At 43.8% G+C, this 18,131-nt stretch overlaps 1 protein-coding gene across 2 annotated transcripts in view; it reads right to left on the reverse strand.

Annotated features, from left to right (window-relative positions):
- scube1 (signal peptide, CUB domain, EGF-like 1) overlaps positions 1–18,131 on the reverse strand; it is a 134,929-nt gene that overhangs the window by 74,744 nt on the left and 42,054 nt on the right. For both annotated transcript variants that reach the window (XM_078281325.1, XM_078281324.1), the window contains exon 4: positions 11,522–11,656. In XM_078281325.1, coding sequence (XP_078137451.1) covers positions 11,522–11,656 — 135 coding nt within the window. The remainder of the gene's footprint in view (positions 1–11,521; positions 11,657–18,131) is intronic.

Here is an 18,131-nt window from a genome sequence, read left to right on the forward strand (position 1 = left end):
CACACAGCCCTGGTTAACTAAAATAGTGACTACAATAATGACTACAAAGCATGTGTGTGTGTGTGTGTGTGTGTGTGTGTGTGTGTGTGTGTGTGTGTGTGTGTGTGTGTGTGTGTGTGTGTCAGACAGGTTCCGGCTGAGGCAGATGTTAGTTTCCTGTAAAAGGCTGGGAAATGAGACAGATGAGTTTACTTTATGCATACATATGTGTGTGTGTGTTTGTGTGTACGTGTGTGTTTGTGTGTGTGTGTTTCCACTCCCCATGTTTCCTGTGTTTGCTACTGAGCAGCAGCTACACACCAGGTCAGCTCCACGCCCTCGTATTAAACATTTCCACTGACCACAGACAAACTCTGGCGTATTTTTTTTTAAATTTTATTTTATTTTGGGGGGGTTGGCGGGGGGGGAGGCGGGGAGAGCAGAACAGATGATTCCACCTTCCGCTCACAGGTAAATAACTCTTATTTACCTCAAACAGAGACAGAGAGAGCGAGAGAGATTGCTAAGTTATTAGAGTTTGTTTTTAAAGTTAAAATCACATGCCGGAATAATATTTAAAGAAAGTATTTTTAAAATGAAGAAAGAGCGGGTGCTTGGGAAGGAAAGCATTAGTCACTTTCAGCACCCCCGCCATGCTGTGATGACCCAGTGTGTATGACTATGTGTGTGTGTGTGTGTGTGTGTGTGTGTGTGTGTGTGTGTGTGTGTGTGTGTGTGTGTGTGTGTGTGTGTGTGTGTGTGTGTGTGTGTGTGTGTGGGGGAGATATAACGGACTGTCACTGTTTGGAGGAGAGTTCACGACTCGGCCATACAAAAGCAGGCAGCGCAGAGGTAAAGACCTTCAGCTTCACAGCGTTCAAAGTGATTTCAGACAGATGCTTGGCATGGTTTAACACACTCACACAACAACAACAACAACAACAACAACAACTAAAAATGTAAAAGACCCCCACAGTGATGCTAAACTTACAGCGTCCAAAGACACACACACAAACAGCAGGATTTCACCTCCACACAAGAGAGGGGGAAAGTTAACACAAAACACAAACAGAGGCCCTCTACTCGGGACAGGACAAACATTAAAAGATTATACCAGCTCTATTCAGGGGCATAGCTCATTTACTGCATGCATTATATTTCCCTGATCGTCTTTAAGTAGATCAACTTTATTGATACCATATAGGATAATATGACACTTTGCAATGTGTTTGGCATCTACTCAGATTTTTGATGATGACTTTGCGTGTTCAACTGGCCAGTGGTTATTTACCACTTTGGTCCAGAGCGAGACATTAGTTAGATTTCATGGTCTTCAGCATGGCATATTCATGGAAGACAGAAGATAATTCTTAATGATTTTGGTGAAACCGTGACATTGTCTAATGTTACCCTCAAGTGAAAAAAAACCCCCCCCCCCGGTAACACTTAACTTTAACCCCCTATTTAGCGTATATAAGAAGTATATAAACATGCAGGATTTATATTTAATTTTGCCATAAACCTTTTTTAAATTAAATCTTATTGGATGTTGCAATTTCTATTCAACTGTCTCAAAAGACAGCCAGCGGCCTGAATGTAAGGAAAGGACACCTTACCACCAAAACTCTAAATATATGACTGAAACCTTCTATCATGTCTGTGGAATGAATAGACTAGACAAATGAAGCTACAGCATTAAGTTCAGTCAGGATGACTATACTTCATCTTCATCTATACATCAGCTGGTATCATCTCTCTAATAGCTCAGTGACAAACCTACCCTGTAAGCCAATCATCCTACTGCTGCCTCTGTTTAAAAGGCCCTGAACACCCATACAGGTGTTTTCAGTTCTCTTTCAAGCATTCGTTTGGTATCTCACATATGGGTACGCCTCCCCGCCTATCCCTCAGAAGCACTTTCTCACTACGCCAGCCATGACTGGCTGGCCACGTCTGACGCGAGGTGCACAAGGGGGGTCCCCTATATAACCCACAGCCCGTGCGCCTTACCGTCATTCAACTACCTCTTCTCGCTCAGAAACGAACATCGTTGACACTGCCAGGGTCTATGCTAACTGTCCATAGAGTCAAGCTCACAACTCGCTCACCGGGCACTGGTCCCTATTTGGCGGTACTCGACAGATAGGCTTGTCTCCAAACAACTGTCATAACCGGCCTGTCCCCAAACAGTGGTTACCCTCAGCCGAGCTCACTAGTCCCCAGTTCGCTGAACTAGCTTCTACACTATCGGCTAGTTTGCCCAAACATTAGCCATAGCACATCCCTAGCTGCAAAGCTAACATACCTAACTGCAAAACTACATTACTTAGCTGAAAAGCTATACAGATAGCAACACAATATTGGCCAGTTTCCATTGGTGATTCCATATTGGTGTTCAGCTAGAATACCATGGCTTCCTCTCCCGCCACGAAAGAAGTCATGCTAGCGCGGGTGTGCTCGTGCGGAAATAATATCTCGGCACGGGACCCTCACCCTTGTTGCAACAAATGTCTGGGGCTGAACATGCCCAAGAACCACTGGCCCCGACGGACTCTTGAGCTCACTGCGCTAGGCTGCCCATGAAAATTCTCCGTCGTCGGCTTGCTCACCTTGCTAGTTTGACTGACCAGGACCCCATGCTGGCAGAGCTCACCACACCAGACGGTCAAACCCAAGAAGCCCCAGCTACCACGGGTGCAGACTGGGCTGAGCAGATAGATGAAGTGGCTCCGCTGCTTGAATACAGCTGTGTGTGCGGGGGTTGCGAGGACACTGCCGACGCCGAGCTGGATTCTCTCGACGGGTCGGACAACATCCTCTCGTATGATGACGAAGATGATCCGTTCCTGCTGGCCTCAGGGGCAGCGATGTCCAAGACCCCATGTGCCTAAGCACCGAGGATGCATCCATGACCGACAAGTCATACAAGTCTGTAGCCCTCAGAGTGGGCATCATCCATGTTGCGACGCATCATCCATGTTGATGGCGTACCAGGCTGAGCTCCAGGATGAGAAGGCCGGCACCATGGACCGTGCGCTGTGGGACTGACCTATGCCTCCGCCTGCACCGCTGCGTAGCGCAAGCCTCGGGAAGGGCGATGAGCACCATGGTGACGCAGGAGAGAGCGCGTTGGCTCAATTTATCCAGCCTCTCCCACCAATAACAACTGGTGAGCATTTACCGCATTTGACAGACACACAGAGCTCTACGTGTTACATTGTATGACAGGTGAAGTGTTTCAGGTTTTTGATGATGTTTGCAATTGATGATGATAAGAGCCAGGTAGACAGAGCTCCCTGTACTTAAAAGTTCCCACATGCCGCCATTTAAAAGCTCCGCGTACCTCCAATTTCCTGCTTTGGTTTGTTTAAAGTGAGAATTCCTCCTTATTATTATGTACATGTCGGCGAGTGTGTGAATTTTTGTGCATGAATACATGTCTACACATCTGTGTCTATAGGTGTGTGTGTGTGTGTGTGTGTGTGTGTGTGTGTGTGTGTGTGTGTGTGTGTGTGTGTGTGTGTGGCAGCAGCAGCCTCAGCCTGCTTCCTCTCCTCACACAACTCCAAATAAACGCATGCAGCTTCCATTGGTCCACTCCACTATGTTTGTCTCTGTTTATTTTTCTCTTTTTCTCCCCCAACATTAACAGCTCCCCCCATCCCATGCTCCCATAATCCATTGCTCTCTTTGCACTTCCTCTCTCTCTCTCTCTCTCTCTCAACACATAGCACACTGTATGTGTGAGCCATGTCATTATTTCAAATAATGGCAACACTTTACTTTATGTCCCCCTATTTAGCATTCAATATACAAAGATGTAATAAATGGTTTATAACACACTACAATGTAGACTATAACTCCTCCTGTGGGCACCCATAAAGGCAGACTGCTGTAGACAGATTATGAATAACAACATCGTAAAACACAGTTGTAATCATGTAAAATATGTCTTCATAAGATACATGATTTTGACAAATACTGTATATTAATAAACACTTTAAAATGTCTGTATATCTGCTTCGACATGGTATGTGTATAGACTGCTTATAAATGCTAGACTTTGCTTTATATACTTAAACAAAGGGTTACTGAATGAGGATACCAATGGAAAAATCATAAATCAAAAGCTACGAAAAATTCTTCCTTTGAGTTTCCAGTTGACCTGACCAACACACAAAGGTCCTTCTTGTTGTTTTTGCCAAACATTCTTTAGTTCCAGCTCCTCGAATGTAAATATTTGCTACCGTTTTTTTTTTTTTTTGTCATATCTGACTGCAAACTGAATGTCTTCAGGGTCTGGACTGTTGACTCGATAAAGCACAGAAGTTTAAGGCGACACCTTCGACTCTGGAAAACGGCGATAAGTATTTCCTTTTCTAAGTTTTAGTAAGGATAAGTATATTTATTGTCATTCCAGAACAAGCCGTACATGAAAGGGAATGAAATGGAGAACTCAGGTCCCGAGGCAGTACATATAAATATAAGAGACTGTAAGGTCTATGGTAACAAGGTGGCCAAGCGGCCCCAAAGTGCAGCAATGCCCTAAGTAATAATACAAGAACATGAAAGTGATAATAGAAGCAGTTGTTTAAGTGTATAATGTTCAGTAAGATGCAGATTATGTCAGTCTTACAGCATCAGGGAAATAGCTGTTTGTAAAGCTGCAGTAATTGTTTAATCAAGAATATCCAGATTAATCAAAAATAATCACAATAATTGTTATGTTTATTAAGAGTTACCAGCTGCTACACTGCACTATACACTGAGCACTATGCATCCGCCCATTGCCTTCCATTAATTGTAATCCCTGCCATTATAGCCCATTCCAGGAGCTGGCAACGGCCCATACTCATCTCTGCCGATGTGTCCCGTAGATCACACCGAGCCACAGTTTCTCCACCTGGCCCGGCGCTGTGCTCAGACACACTGGACTGACGGCCAAAGATTTTTGAAACTGTGGGGAAACTCATTTACATGAGGGCATCTAAAAGTGTTCAAAACAAAGGAACATTTTCCATAGTGTTAATAGTTGTTTTCTGATCAAAAGGGTTTGTTTTTCTTGCCACAGTCAACTTTTAAGAATCGCCTAGTCATCGTGTTCCACAGTTCACAGAGACTCCTGTGACCAAACAATCTCTTGGAGCGCCAGGCATGGCGTCCACACGAGATGGTGTTTAAAATTCCCAACTTACTGCCAACTCCAACTTTGCCAGGAACTTTGGTGTTGAGCTCAGAGAAGAATTTACAAGCGTATTGTTTTCACTCTGTTTTGGCGGGGACTACGTCGTCCAAAAGGAACGATAAATATATCAGACATAGAGACAGACCTGGTCAACTCCGAGGCATCAAGTTGACATCTAATACTGCCACTAATCAACCTCTGCACTGCTGCTGCAAATCACACACAGGATGTTCCTTTAAACAAGGCATGCGTTAACTGAGACCTACGCTGCAATTACTGATGGAACAAACTCAGCACCGTCGTTTTTCAAGGGCAGCAACACTTTCATTGACAAGCCAGTTCCTCTATTTTAGAGATCCTCAAATTTGCCAAACTGGAAATGAGCTTCTCTGCTCTACGTGCGTGTCACCGTTGGGCCTGTGAGCCATACCTGACTCATGTGGTCATAGCTCTCCCACATCATGACAGCTCAAGAACATTCGCTGTTTCCCCAACTCGAGATTGGGAGTCTTGGTTCTCGCCTCTATGTGCTTCAGACAGAGCTGCTGAAGCACAGCAGAGTGGAAAACACACCATAATGGAACAAACAATTGTTGCTAGGCTTTATTATCCTCCAGACGAGTGTCAGGGAGAAAGAAATGAGCCGCGAGCTGACACTTACCATAAGCAAAGCAACAATCTAACACACACACACACACACACACACACACACACACACACACACACACACACACACACACACACACACTGCCTTGCACATACACACACAAAACAGTTGTGTGTGTGTGATAATTTGTATCTACCAGACTATCATTTCAGAAGCTACTTGTAGCCCAGAAGTCCCTTACTGTGTGAGTTATGATCCGTGAGGATCAATAAGACGTATCTACGTTCCTGCTAACGACTTCAGCAGACTGGCTGTCACTTGCCATGACACACATGATGACATACAAGCAAATTAAAAGCTTTTTTTTGTATTTTAGCTCTACACAGGTTGTTGGAGAAGAACGTAATGAGGTCAACACACATTGGGAAAAGATGTGTTGGCTGGTGTGAACCACAGAAGAAGGCCTGCGGTACGTGTACATCGCTGTAATGTATGACTCTATTAGCTGCTCACAGCGCTGCGGAGGAAGGTCTGGCTAGTCCACACAACACAACAACAACAACACGCGCTATTAAGACACTGACAGCGGAAACAGCTAATCGGTCCTGTGAGTTAAATGTTTGCTCTGTCAGAACTTAGTCGACAAAGGGGGTTTGTACATCTCATTCAGAGCATCAACTCTTTTTCCACAAAGGCAAAAGAAAACTAGTCTGGATGCCAGCCGAACTTAGCCCCGCCCACAACACTTGAGGTCGGGAAGTTCGGTCTGGACTTGATCCGCTGTGGAGCAACTATGCTCGAACAAGAGCTGTTTGCACCAATCAAATTGTCAGGGCGGGCTTTATACGATGATGGACAGATGATCCACAGTAACATAATCAATCATGTCACCAAAGAGCGCTTGTGTTGAATTCGTTTGAATGTCGCGTTCCAACCGTCCTCTTAATACATCCATGGAGCAGACCCGCGGGACATATGGCGGTTCTCACGAGGTCCTGTAACTGTAACAATGGATATAGCTAATGGCTGTAATTCACCGTGTGTTCTATTGTGTATTTCTATTGGGCTATCGGCTAGTAGCTAACATCAGCGGTAGCTAGTAGCTAGCGTGGATGTATTAAGAGAACGGTAACCAGGGCTGTAGTACTCGAGTCCGGTCTTGGACTCGAGTCCGAACATAAGACCTGTGGCGTTAGTGCTCCTTTTTTACCATGATTTTATTGAATGAAATATTAAGCTTCGCTCCTACGAGATGGGTGGGTTTTTGTTACGTTACACACAAAGCTAACTGGCTATAGTTAGCCTGTACGTATGCTAGCGGACATTAGCTAACGTTGCCGAGCCAGCCAGCAACTTCGGCAGTAGTGTTTCGGCGAGCTAACCACGACAGTATTGTCGCCCACAATCAACCTTATGTATGGTGGCACTCAGTTTCACCTCCTGGTGATGATAATAAAAGTATTTCATTTTGCCACGTTATACCATGGATGTATTAAGAGAACTACGTAGCCTTTATACTTAAGAGACACGAGAGAAGCCAGGGACAACTACGTGTCGCTCAACATACGTCACTAATACGTTGCTCTGATTGGTTGTAGGTCTATCCAATTGAGTGCAGAGGCATTTTCTTTCCTGTTGGGTTGAAACACGCCCCATAATCACAGCCCAATGGAGCGGTATCAGACTCATATTCTGACTAGAATCTGAGTATGACCATGTCAGGCTAAAAGAAAACCTCAAGCGAGCGAAAAATCCTTTTTGTGCAAACGATGAAGTTTCACTGAATTTTTTCAAACGTGACTTCTGATACTTTGAGCAATATGGTCATCAATTTCCACAGGATATGTTACAAAAACTTACGCTCTTCAAGGTTTGTGCAAATAGGTGAGATTCACCTAAAATAGATGATCTGAAGTGCAGTACTCAAATCCTTCCAGTAAAAGGACAATGTAAAAAAAACATTAGGTGAAAGTCCTGCGTTTGAAATTCTACAAATAAGTACAGAAGTAGTATCAGCAGTATTATCAGCAATGTGTACTTATAGTATCAAAAGTAAAAGTACTTGTTCTTCAGAAAAATGCCGTGTGTGATGTATTATTATATATTACACCTAAAAATGCTACATTTGTTTAGTTTTTTTTTATTTCACAAAATGATTTTCAGCAGGGAGATGGCGCTAACACATTCTGATGGGTCACAGATTTCAGCATAACACCAGAGAAGCCTGTGTTAGTGAGTATCCAGCCAGGTAAAGGGAAGCAGGAGATTTATTTATATAGGCCTAATTGTATTTCAATGTTAGTGTAGAAGGTATCTGCTGATACTGGGGCAGGGCCATCACAGAAAAGAAGGAAATTTAACGAAGAGCTAAAAGCTAAAAGGGAAAAACAACGGGCGAAATCCGAGTCATACTCGGTCGGGCTTTAACAGATGGAGACAATTACCCACCCCGCATTGGCCCTCAGGTATGAAATATGTCTATGTCATTCATAAAATAACTTTACAATGCTCAATGTGGTTGTACGTCAGTAACCAACATTTAATTACGCCCCCCTTCCGCGCCGTTTTTTTGTTTCAGTCTGTGTTTGTGTTGGCCTACTATTTTCTGGTCCCTTGTCCCCCTGCACTTGTGTAAAGCGTCCGTGGGTTTCATGAAATGTGCTATATGAATCGAAGTATGAATTTGAATGAATTGATAACGTTGATACCCGGTTTATCTCACGAGACATCCAAAGTAGGCTAAGTTACAGTATGCAACACTTGAAACGCAACGATGCATCTGTAACGTATTCTCTTATAAATGAATGATTTTCTGTCTGAGCAACACATTCATCTCAACTATATGACCTCCCGGTAACGCTAACTCAGTAATCTACAGTAGGTAATACAGCACTGTAAAGAAAAGAGCTTTACGACAGCAACTGTGGTAAAAACACTACCACTTTTGTCCAAAGCGGCCGCTGGAATCAACACAAACTGAAAGTTACATATATCCACTTTACACAGCTGTGTGGGAGTGTGAGAGGTCCTAATCCGGTTTAGGGCGGAACCTTTGGAAGATGAAATAAAGAGAGTGAATAGAAAGAGACAAAGAGAAGAGAGAAGGGAGAGAGAGAAGCAGGCCACGGTAGGAGAGATGGAAAAAAAACATTTGCAAGGAGATTCCTGTGGGACACCGGGATGCTGCTGCTATTCCTGTGCAGGAGGAGGAGAGGAGACAAGTGTCTGATTGAGGATCTCCGGATGGGGCGGGGGCGGGGGCGGTGTGCTGGTGGTTAAAGGCTCGGAACAGCCTGCCAGAGCAGGGCAACAAGAATACACCGCTGCTTGTTTACCGTGAACACCCCTCTGACAGGAGCCGGAATTACACATGTTGACACAGTAACTGCTTTGACCCTGAAAATATATCGATTTTTGACATTTAATTGGATACATATATGGTTTAATAAAATACCTTTAGCCTTTGTTTTAATTCAAAAGAAATTCAGGAATTCAAAAGATTTTTTTTTTTACGAGTCAATGGAATTTGGTGATTCAATTTGCATTTTTTTAATGTGTGCTCTCATTCTGTGGCGCAACTTTGCTAATCCACCATACAACGGGAGAGCGCTCAATGGCTGTCACTTGAATTCTACCCCGAAACCTTCAGAAATAGTTTTGAAGGAGAGGATGAGTGGAGATGTATTCACATGCTGGTTTATAGGGTTTCCAGTGAGCAAACACACTTCTATTTCTGCATCTCTTTCACCTCTTTCTCTGAATGTCTCCACAGTGAATCCTCTAACATCCTGACACTGGCTCCTAACACGCCTTCATGCTGACCACACCAACACTGTGAGCAGCCGGGGAAAAGAGGGAGAGGATAAAGGAGAGGTGGCAGCCTCCTCCTGTATTTGATCTCTCTCTCTCTCTCTCTCTCTCTCTCTCTCTATTCATCCCTCACCACATTCCTCCAGTGTCTCCTTTTTTTGTGCCTTTGCAAAGATGACTGTCCACTCATCTGTCTTTGAACTTCACTGCCACACTGTGCCCATTCACAGCTGCATGCATGTGAGCATTGTGCTTGGAGAATGTGTGTGTGTGTGTGTGTGTGTGTGTGTGTGTGTGTGTGTGTGTGTGTGTGTGTGTGTGTGTGTGTGTGTGTGTGTGTGTGAGGGAAGGAGAAGGCAGCCCCTCCTCACCTCGGGATCACCGCTCCTTCAGCACCCTTTCGCCTCTGCCGAGTGAGCCCATAAATTAAATGTGACAGGCGTAATGGGTCGGGGATGCCAGGGTAGTGGGGTCAAGCGGTTTTAAGAAATCTAATGCCACTGTGGGTGTGGAGGGGGACTGACCAAGCCAGAGGCATGATGTCAGTGCCCTCGAATCCCACGTCTCCTTGTGATGCAGAAAGCCTGTCATAGGGAGATCACTTTTTAGGAGGCACTAAAATATCAGGGATGTAAATGAGGGGGAGATCCATTTCAAGACTGAAGTAGCTTCATGTTCAGGATCAACATGTCATCAAAGCATTTTACAGGCCCCTTGGTAGTATTATCCTCAAACTGGCCGATATGTTTTCTCCTATAGACCTAGGAAAAATGTGAATGTAGTGTGTGGGATGTAAACCACAGGTTACTCTTTTTTTTTTAGGACACAATCTAAATTTGAGGAAAGGGTTGGAGCCTGGGACAAAGCTGATAGACCAGTGAGGCTGTGGTGCTACAGGAAGAGTCAGGACGATCAACACAGCCATTGGGATTCATCCATCCATGGATATCTGTATCTAATATCGCGGTCATCCATCCAACAGTTTCTGAGATATTTCAGTCTGGACATTGCCACCCCTCGAGCCATGCCCCAGCATGGCTAAAAACTGTTTCAAATAAAAGGTTTTCATTGGCCATATGCAAGGAGTTTCTCGATCACAGAAGCATGCCCAACCACATGCATGGTGCTGTAAATGTAGTCTCCCCTTTGACTACAATTTGTGTTGCTCAGATTATTTATAATCAGAAACTGTACAGTTGTTACGATACCCGAAAGTTAAACCAAAATGATCCTTTGTTTCCACTCAAAAGCGCCCGAGGTTATCTGGAATACAAGAAAACCCTCTGGAACCCTACGGATCACTGAATGGGCTTAGCGGTCACAGGCGCAGGGGCCCAAGGGGTCATGGAGCGCCTGGTCCAAAGCCTCTGTTTGAAGTGACTGTAAACATTTCTTGTTGGAGAATAGGAGACACAAAACAACTACAAATGATGCAGCTTCTGTAAATGGTTCAGTCTGGGTGTCTTGCTAATATGCAGGAGGGGTGGGGGGGGCTTTCACATGTCTGTTCCCGAGGGTTCCATTGACTCATAACCCATGCCTATGGGATAATATTTAAAGAAATAACGTGTCTGAAAAATCAAGTCTTCCAATGCCATAAGATTAAATGACTGCATTGACCACACCTCTTCCTCTAAGTTTGCACCTAATAGAGCATAGCAGCACTCATCTGTCCACTTCTTTACAATGACTTTGCATGAATTCACTTCACCTATAATGAATAAATGCTTTGTCACATTTTCAAGCAGATTCCAGCAATCAGATCCAGTTACCCCAAAACCTAAAACATTTTAGACAATGTAATCCCTGTGTTTAGTTGAAGATTGAGCAAGGAGCATCGAGTAGCTTTACACAAATAAAGCTCTACATGTTCTCTTTGCTTTCCAGACGGAGGAAGAAAACAGCTCTCACAGTGCTCTCTGTCTCGGTTCCAGTCTTACCATCGGAGCGGTGGATGCAGGTATGCTGGTTGTCGCTGAGGAAGAAGCTGTCTGTGCACTGACACTCGTAGCTCCCCATGGTGTTGACACACACTTGCTGGCATCCGCCGTTGTTGTCCACACACTCGTCCACATCTGTTAGGATGGAGAGAGAGAGAGAGAGAGATATAATGTCAACCATGGCAGCATGGTGGAACAGCAGCCAATGGTGTCACCGAAAGTTTATGTGCCGGGAAATGTCGAATGAAAGGGATGACACCAGAGTCAGGAATGTGACACACACACACACACACACACACACACACACACACACACACACACACACACACACACACACACACACACACACACACACGGCACCACAGGTGGCAGAATCAAACTCCTGGCACTAGGTGGTAACAGGGGTCTGACAACGTGAGCATCTACAGTGTGTGTGAGTGTGATATGGGCACATACTGGTGCATGAGTGTGTTTATAGGGCCCCACTGTGCCGCTGAAAGGCCAGTAAATTTCCAATGGGGCATTTTGATGGGGCTGAAGTGAACTGCAAACATGTAACACCCTCGACTGACTTTAACAGGGATTAAACAGGGCTGCCCGTAGGTGAGTGGGAGTTTGTGTGTGTGTGTGTGTGTGTGTGTGTGTGTGTGTGTGTGTGTGTGTGTGTGTGTGTGTGTGTGTGTGTGTGTGCGGGCACGCAGTGCCGGAATGACTTTTCATTGTGTTTAGTCTGAGGTTCTGAGGTTGATCTAGCAGACAGTGCAGACAGGTTACACAAACATAGACATACTGTGGACATACTATAGAAGGAAGAAAGAAAAGATACAGAAAGACAAAAAGACACATAGCTGCCCTTAAAAAAAAAAAAATGTATGTACCACTTGGCTTTTATCATGCTGGACACAATGTCCAACCTTGTTCTACCTGAGCCTATACACACTTTATTAGCGGATACCATCAAGGTTAAGGCTTTGGGAACTACTGCTCACTTGACTCTGTGCAATTCAAAAGTGCATCGTTGGGACGGAATAAACAAATCCCCCACATTGAACCACTAAATATATGATTTGTAATTGCCTGCAGAAACACACATACTGTAGAAAGGTTTTCTGATGGGACGACCCTACCAGCAGGATGATAATCTGTTACAGATTGCTGGTAAAAAAAAGAAGAAAGAAATCTGTTTTGTTATGTGACAGCGCTATGGTTAAGGTTTGGTTAGGTTTTGGGAAAGATCCTGGTTTAGGTTCAAACATTGTGGTTTGGCTCAAAACTATGGGGAAACGACACCAATGTTGATTGTTGGCTGGAAACAGGAAACGAACAGCGGTCTCCCGTGTTAAAGTCTCCTCCATTTTGTTGACTCATCCACCCACCCCGGCCTCCTCCCCTATCACTCTATAACAACGCAAACTGGCTTCTTCCCCTGCTCCCGCTGTCATTACTAAGGCTGCTATAGAGGACTGTGTCACTTGAACATAAAACAGGTTGTTTTGGGGCACTTGATAAGAAAAAGTATTGACAGCTCATTTTAAATCAATTGTTAGATGTGAGCTTTTATGCTGTACTGACAAGAAAAAGGTGTGTGTGTGTGTGTGTGTGTGTGTGTGTGTGTGTGTGTGTGCTTGTTTTACTATATTTGTGGGGTCCAAAAACTGGGGAATACAGTATACTTGTGGGGTCTGCACAGCCTTGTGGGGCCCAAAATGCTGGACCCCACAAGGTTAAAGGGCTGTTGGAGGGTTAAGACTTGGTTTTAGGATTAGGGTTAGAATGAGGTTATGGTTAGGGTGAGGGTAAGGGTTAAGGTTAGGCATTTAGTTTTGATGGTTAAGATTAGGGTAAGGGGCTAGGGAATGTATTATGTCAATGACGGGTCCCCACAAAGATAGTGAAACAAACATTTGGTCCATTCTAGAAATAAAATAAATACATCTTTATGGGACACTCCCTTCACACCCCGGGGTTTCCTGTCTACCTGCCTGGCTCCTCTCAGCTCCTGACACTTACTCTAGGCTTTTTTTTATTTGCAGCTTTACCGGCAAACTCATTCTCTACTTGTAGAAGGTGACGGTAGGCTTGTTAAACATCTGCAGGGCGGACAGCGCCTTTAAGGCTGAACATTGTGTGGAGAGAGAGGGAATATTTTACTGTCACGTTAACCTCTGGTGGGAGAGAAGAGGAGAAGGTGGGCAGGAGAGGATGAAAAGACTATAGGCGTTTGCCCTTAAATCTCTCCCTCAGTGGTCCAACGTTAGACACAGAGCCATCCATCTGCTCCATCTTCTCCTGTCTGCCTCGCACTGCTTGGAGAACCAATGATGAATGAGTCAGAACGATCACGAATCAGATATTGCGATTCATTTTTATTTATTCTTTTAATTAGGTTTAGCTAAAGTTCAATATTCACTGTGTAACAGAAACATGTCATGAAGCATTATAACATGGGACACCATCCAAACTGCTGTATATTTTTTAAGGATGAGAATATGGATATGAAGTGTTTTTCTTTTAATAAACATGGGACATTGAAGAGTCTTGTTTTGTCAAGATGTTCATCCTACACTCATCTTTTCTCCACTTTCTCCTTCTTCTTATATCTGTTTACTGAAGTGGCCCCTACGTGGATTTAATGGGGAAGGAGATCAGCTCCAAGGGAACCTTAAAAATCCAGAGAAAACAGACGCCAGCACCGGCGCTCACCCAGTTACAGAGCCTAGGCTGAGAATTTAGGGGGGCCAAAAACAGAAGACAGAGTAGTGCCAAGTGCATAGATGAACAGATGCTGCTGTATACAGCTGTTAGAGCCGCTGCCAAACACTTACCAACTGCTGACTCTACTCTGTAGCCTTTTATTTGCTGAGGTCTGCCTCTGTACCACTCGCCACCACCAACGACACAATTACACAACTCTAAACACTTGGTCCATGCTTTGAATGGGCTGTGATGTCCGGCATGGACGAGGGCTTGCAGTCCTGCTTCTAGAATGAAAACTAGTCATTTGGGGGTCGCCGTGTGAATGTTTAGCTACAGTTGTGTTCAAAATAATAGCAGTCCAACATCACTAACCTCATAAATCAAATTTTTTGGTAGAAGTGATATTTCAACATGGCAAATAATTGACTCTACAACACTTAGAGTCATAGAAAACCAACAGACCCAACAGTCATGACATGCATGCTGCTCATTCTGTGTATTTGAATCTGTAATTGAAAGGGCCATGTTCAAAATAATAGAAGTGTTGTGTTCAATTAGTGAGGTGATTGATTCTGTGAAGAAACAGGTGTCAGTTATGGCCCATATTTAAGGAAGGAAGGAAGCAAATGTTGTGCATGCTGGTTATAGTGCATTTCACACTGAAATACTCAGCAAAATGGGTCGTTCCAGACATTGCTCTGAGGAACAGCGGACTTTGATTAAAAAGTTGATTGGAGAGGGGAAAACATATAAAGAAGTGCAGAAAATGATAGGCTGCTCAGCCAAAATGATTTCAAATGCCTTAAAATGGCATCCAAAGCCTGAACGACGTGGGAAAAAACAGTCAACTACCATTCGAATGGATCGAAGAATAGCCAAAATGGCAAAGGCTCAACCAATGATCAGCTCCAGGAAAATCAAAAAAGACTTAAAGTTACCTGTGAGTACTGTTACGATCAGAAGAAGGCTATGTGAAGCTAAGCTATCAGCTAGAAGCCCCCGCAACGTCCCATTGCTGAAAAAAAGACATGTACTGAATAGGTTGAAACTTGCCAAAGGACACATTGACTGGCCAAAGGAGAAATGGGGCAACATTCTGTGGACTGATGAGAGCAAAATTGTTCTTTTTGGGTCTAGGGGCCGCAGACAGTTTGTCCCCCCATGCAGTGAATTCAAGCCACAGTACACTGTGAAGACAGTAAAGCATGGTGGTGCAAAAATCATGTTATGGGGATGTTTCTCATACTGTGGTGTTGGGCCTATTTATCACATACCAGGGATCATGGATCAGTTTCAATACATCAAAATACTTGAAGAGGTCATGTTGCCTTATGCTGAAGAGGAAATGCCTTTGAAATGGGTCTTTCACCAAGACAATGACCTAAAACACACCAGTAAGCGTGCAAAGTCTTGGTTCCAGATGAACAAGATTGATGTTATGGAGTGGCCAGCCCAATCCCCAGACCTCAATCCCATAGAAAACCTGTGGGGTGACATCAACAATGCCATTTCTGAGGCAAAACCCAGTAATGCAGAGGAATTGTGGAATGTAGTTCAATGGTCCTGGGCTGGAATACCTGTTCACAGGTGACTCCATGCAACACAGATGAAAAGCAGTTCTCAGAAATAATGGTTATGCAACTAAATATCAGTGCAGTGATTCATAGTAAAGCAAACCCTCGAGACATTTTTCAGTTTATACAGTAAATGTTTGAGTTTGTAAAGAAAAATGCAAATACTGCTATTTTTTTGAACAGCCTAACATTCCTTTTTATTCACTTTCTGTAAAGGTAGAACACAAACTTGATCAGTGTTGGTCATGTTTTGATTTGGAATTGAATGTGCAGTGTTCCCAATGCATTGATATTATGGAATTAAAAGTTATTCTGAGGATTTTGAGCATTATTTACTTTTTTAAACACACTGCTATTATTCTGAACACAACTGTATATGAATCCACTAGCATGAAGCAACAGAAACTCTTTAGGCAGTCAGGTGTTCAAGTTTACATTAATGCAGCCCATCCTTAATGGAGGTGCACCAAGGGTTGGGGGGGGGGGGGGGGGTTAGAGAGAGAGAGAGAGAGAGAGAGAGAGAGAGAGAGAGAGAGAGAGAGAGAGAAGAAATGTAGACATCTCCAAGTCCAACTGATCTCTGCCAACATTTCTGCATAAACACAGGCCACAGGGCCATTTTGCAAGTTTCGACCGGAGCCCCTCTGTTTTGTTTGATTGTGCTTGTGTAAACTTGCATAACATTTTGTTTAGACACAACGAGGATGTGCTTGACACATCAGAAGGGAGGGGTTACGGAGGCGATGTGAGGCTGAGGGGAGGCGAAGAGAAGCGAGAGAGATGCGGGAGAAGAGTATAGGAGTTGTAGGTGACGATGCAAACAAAGTGAAGAAAGTCATTTCAAAATGATATTCATTCATGAGACATTTATGATGTGCTACAATGAAAGCACAAAGGGTGAGAATTGGTTCCTGACCTCACACTCTTTCGTGTTGCACAATTTTTTACAAAATGTACAACACTATGGTTTATTACAGAGATATGTTTTAATCCTTGGATTGGTTTAAAAAAATGCCAATAAACCAGAGCACGTTTTTCTCCCACCCCGGAATGCTGTGTGGACTAGCCAGACCCTCCTCCACAGCGCTGTGGAGGAAGGTCTGGCAATGCGAAGTCAATATGAGGTATATCAAGAGGGTATCTTCCAAAGTTATAGTCTTTTCAGTGTTTCCCTGTTGAGCTGCAGTGCACGGACACTAACAAAGAGGGAATTGTGTCCCTAAAAGGACTTTAACTTTGGAAGATAGCCACTTCATTTGTCTATCTCAGAATGCTAATGCCTCAAATTAATTTTAGATTAACGTTTTATATACATTTATGTACAGGAGGAGGACTGTGGATCACTTACATTTGGAGGGTCAATAGGTAAGGGTCATTATGAAAAGGAGGACTAACTAAAACCTGTTTTAGTGTTCAAACTTTACATTATATATTTGTTTTGAAACTATCCTTTAATAACTCTTTGGTCACTTGATTTTAAAATCAAGTGGCTTTCATGAATGTGGATTGAATAGCTCCATGTGAGCTTTGCAAACCTTGTTGAGTTTATCTGCCCCCGTCCTCCCACCTCCTGTCTGTTACATGTTGGACCTCGCTGATGCCCCGCTGCGCAGCCACCTCTCAGATCTCACCGTGGAATGAAAAGGACACGTTGGAAGGAAAATAAACTCTCGCAAGCGCACCAGACATTCACAGAGGGCACCGAACGATCCGACACATTGAGCCCAGCTGTGTCCACGCCAAAACCAAATAAATAAAGTCAAAATGAAAAGGAAGAAAGGAACCGAACAGCACCGCTCTTTAATCAGGGTACAATCAATTAGTGCCCTACCATGTTGACACAGTGCATCTGGGACATGATGAAGTGACTTCCTGCCTGCCCACTCACGCAAACCTTTTTTAACACTGTTCTTATGTGTAGATTGTCGTCCAAAGCTCCTTCAGAACACCACAGGGTTCTGCGGGTTTCTCAATATCATGCTTTAGGTCTATTAAAAGCCACCAAGTCTTTATTGTTTTTCACAGGCAGGCCCAGAGCGTGCGAGAAAAATAAGACATAAATTGAGTGTGAACTTTTGACAGAGAAACAAACAAGTTGGACCAAAATGTTGTTTTCAAATGGAGCTGTTGCTCTTTAACGCTGCAGTTTACTCTGAAGTCTGAAGGGTTACATCAAAGCTAATTTCCTCTCAGCTGCGCTGAGCTTACAACAAATGTCTTCTGAGGACAGACTTGACATTACATATGATTAATGAGTGACAATGCAGACAGTTAACAGGTCCTACATTTCCACAAGTCATGGAAGACATGCGATCTTAATTTACAGCATCTTTGAACTC

Source organism: Sander vitreus, chromosome 23 (genome assembly GCF_031162955.1).
Source record: "Sander vitreus isolate 19-12246 chromosome 23, sanVit1, whole genome shotgun sequence".
NCBI classification, from domain to species: domain Eukaryota; kingdom Metazoa; phylum Chordata; class Actinopteri; order Perciformes; family Percidae; genus Sander; species Sander vitreus.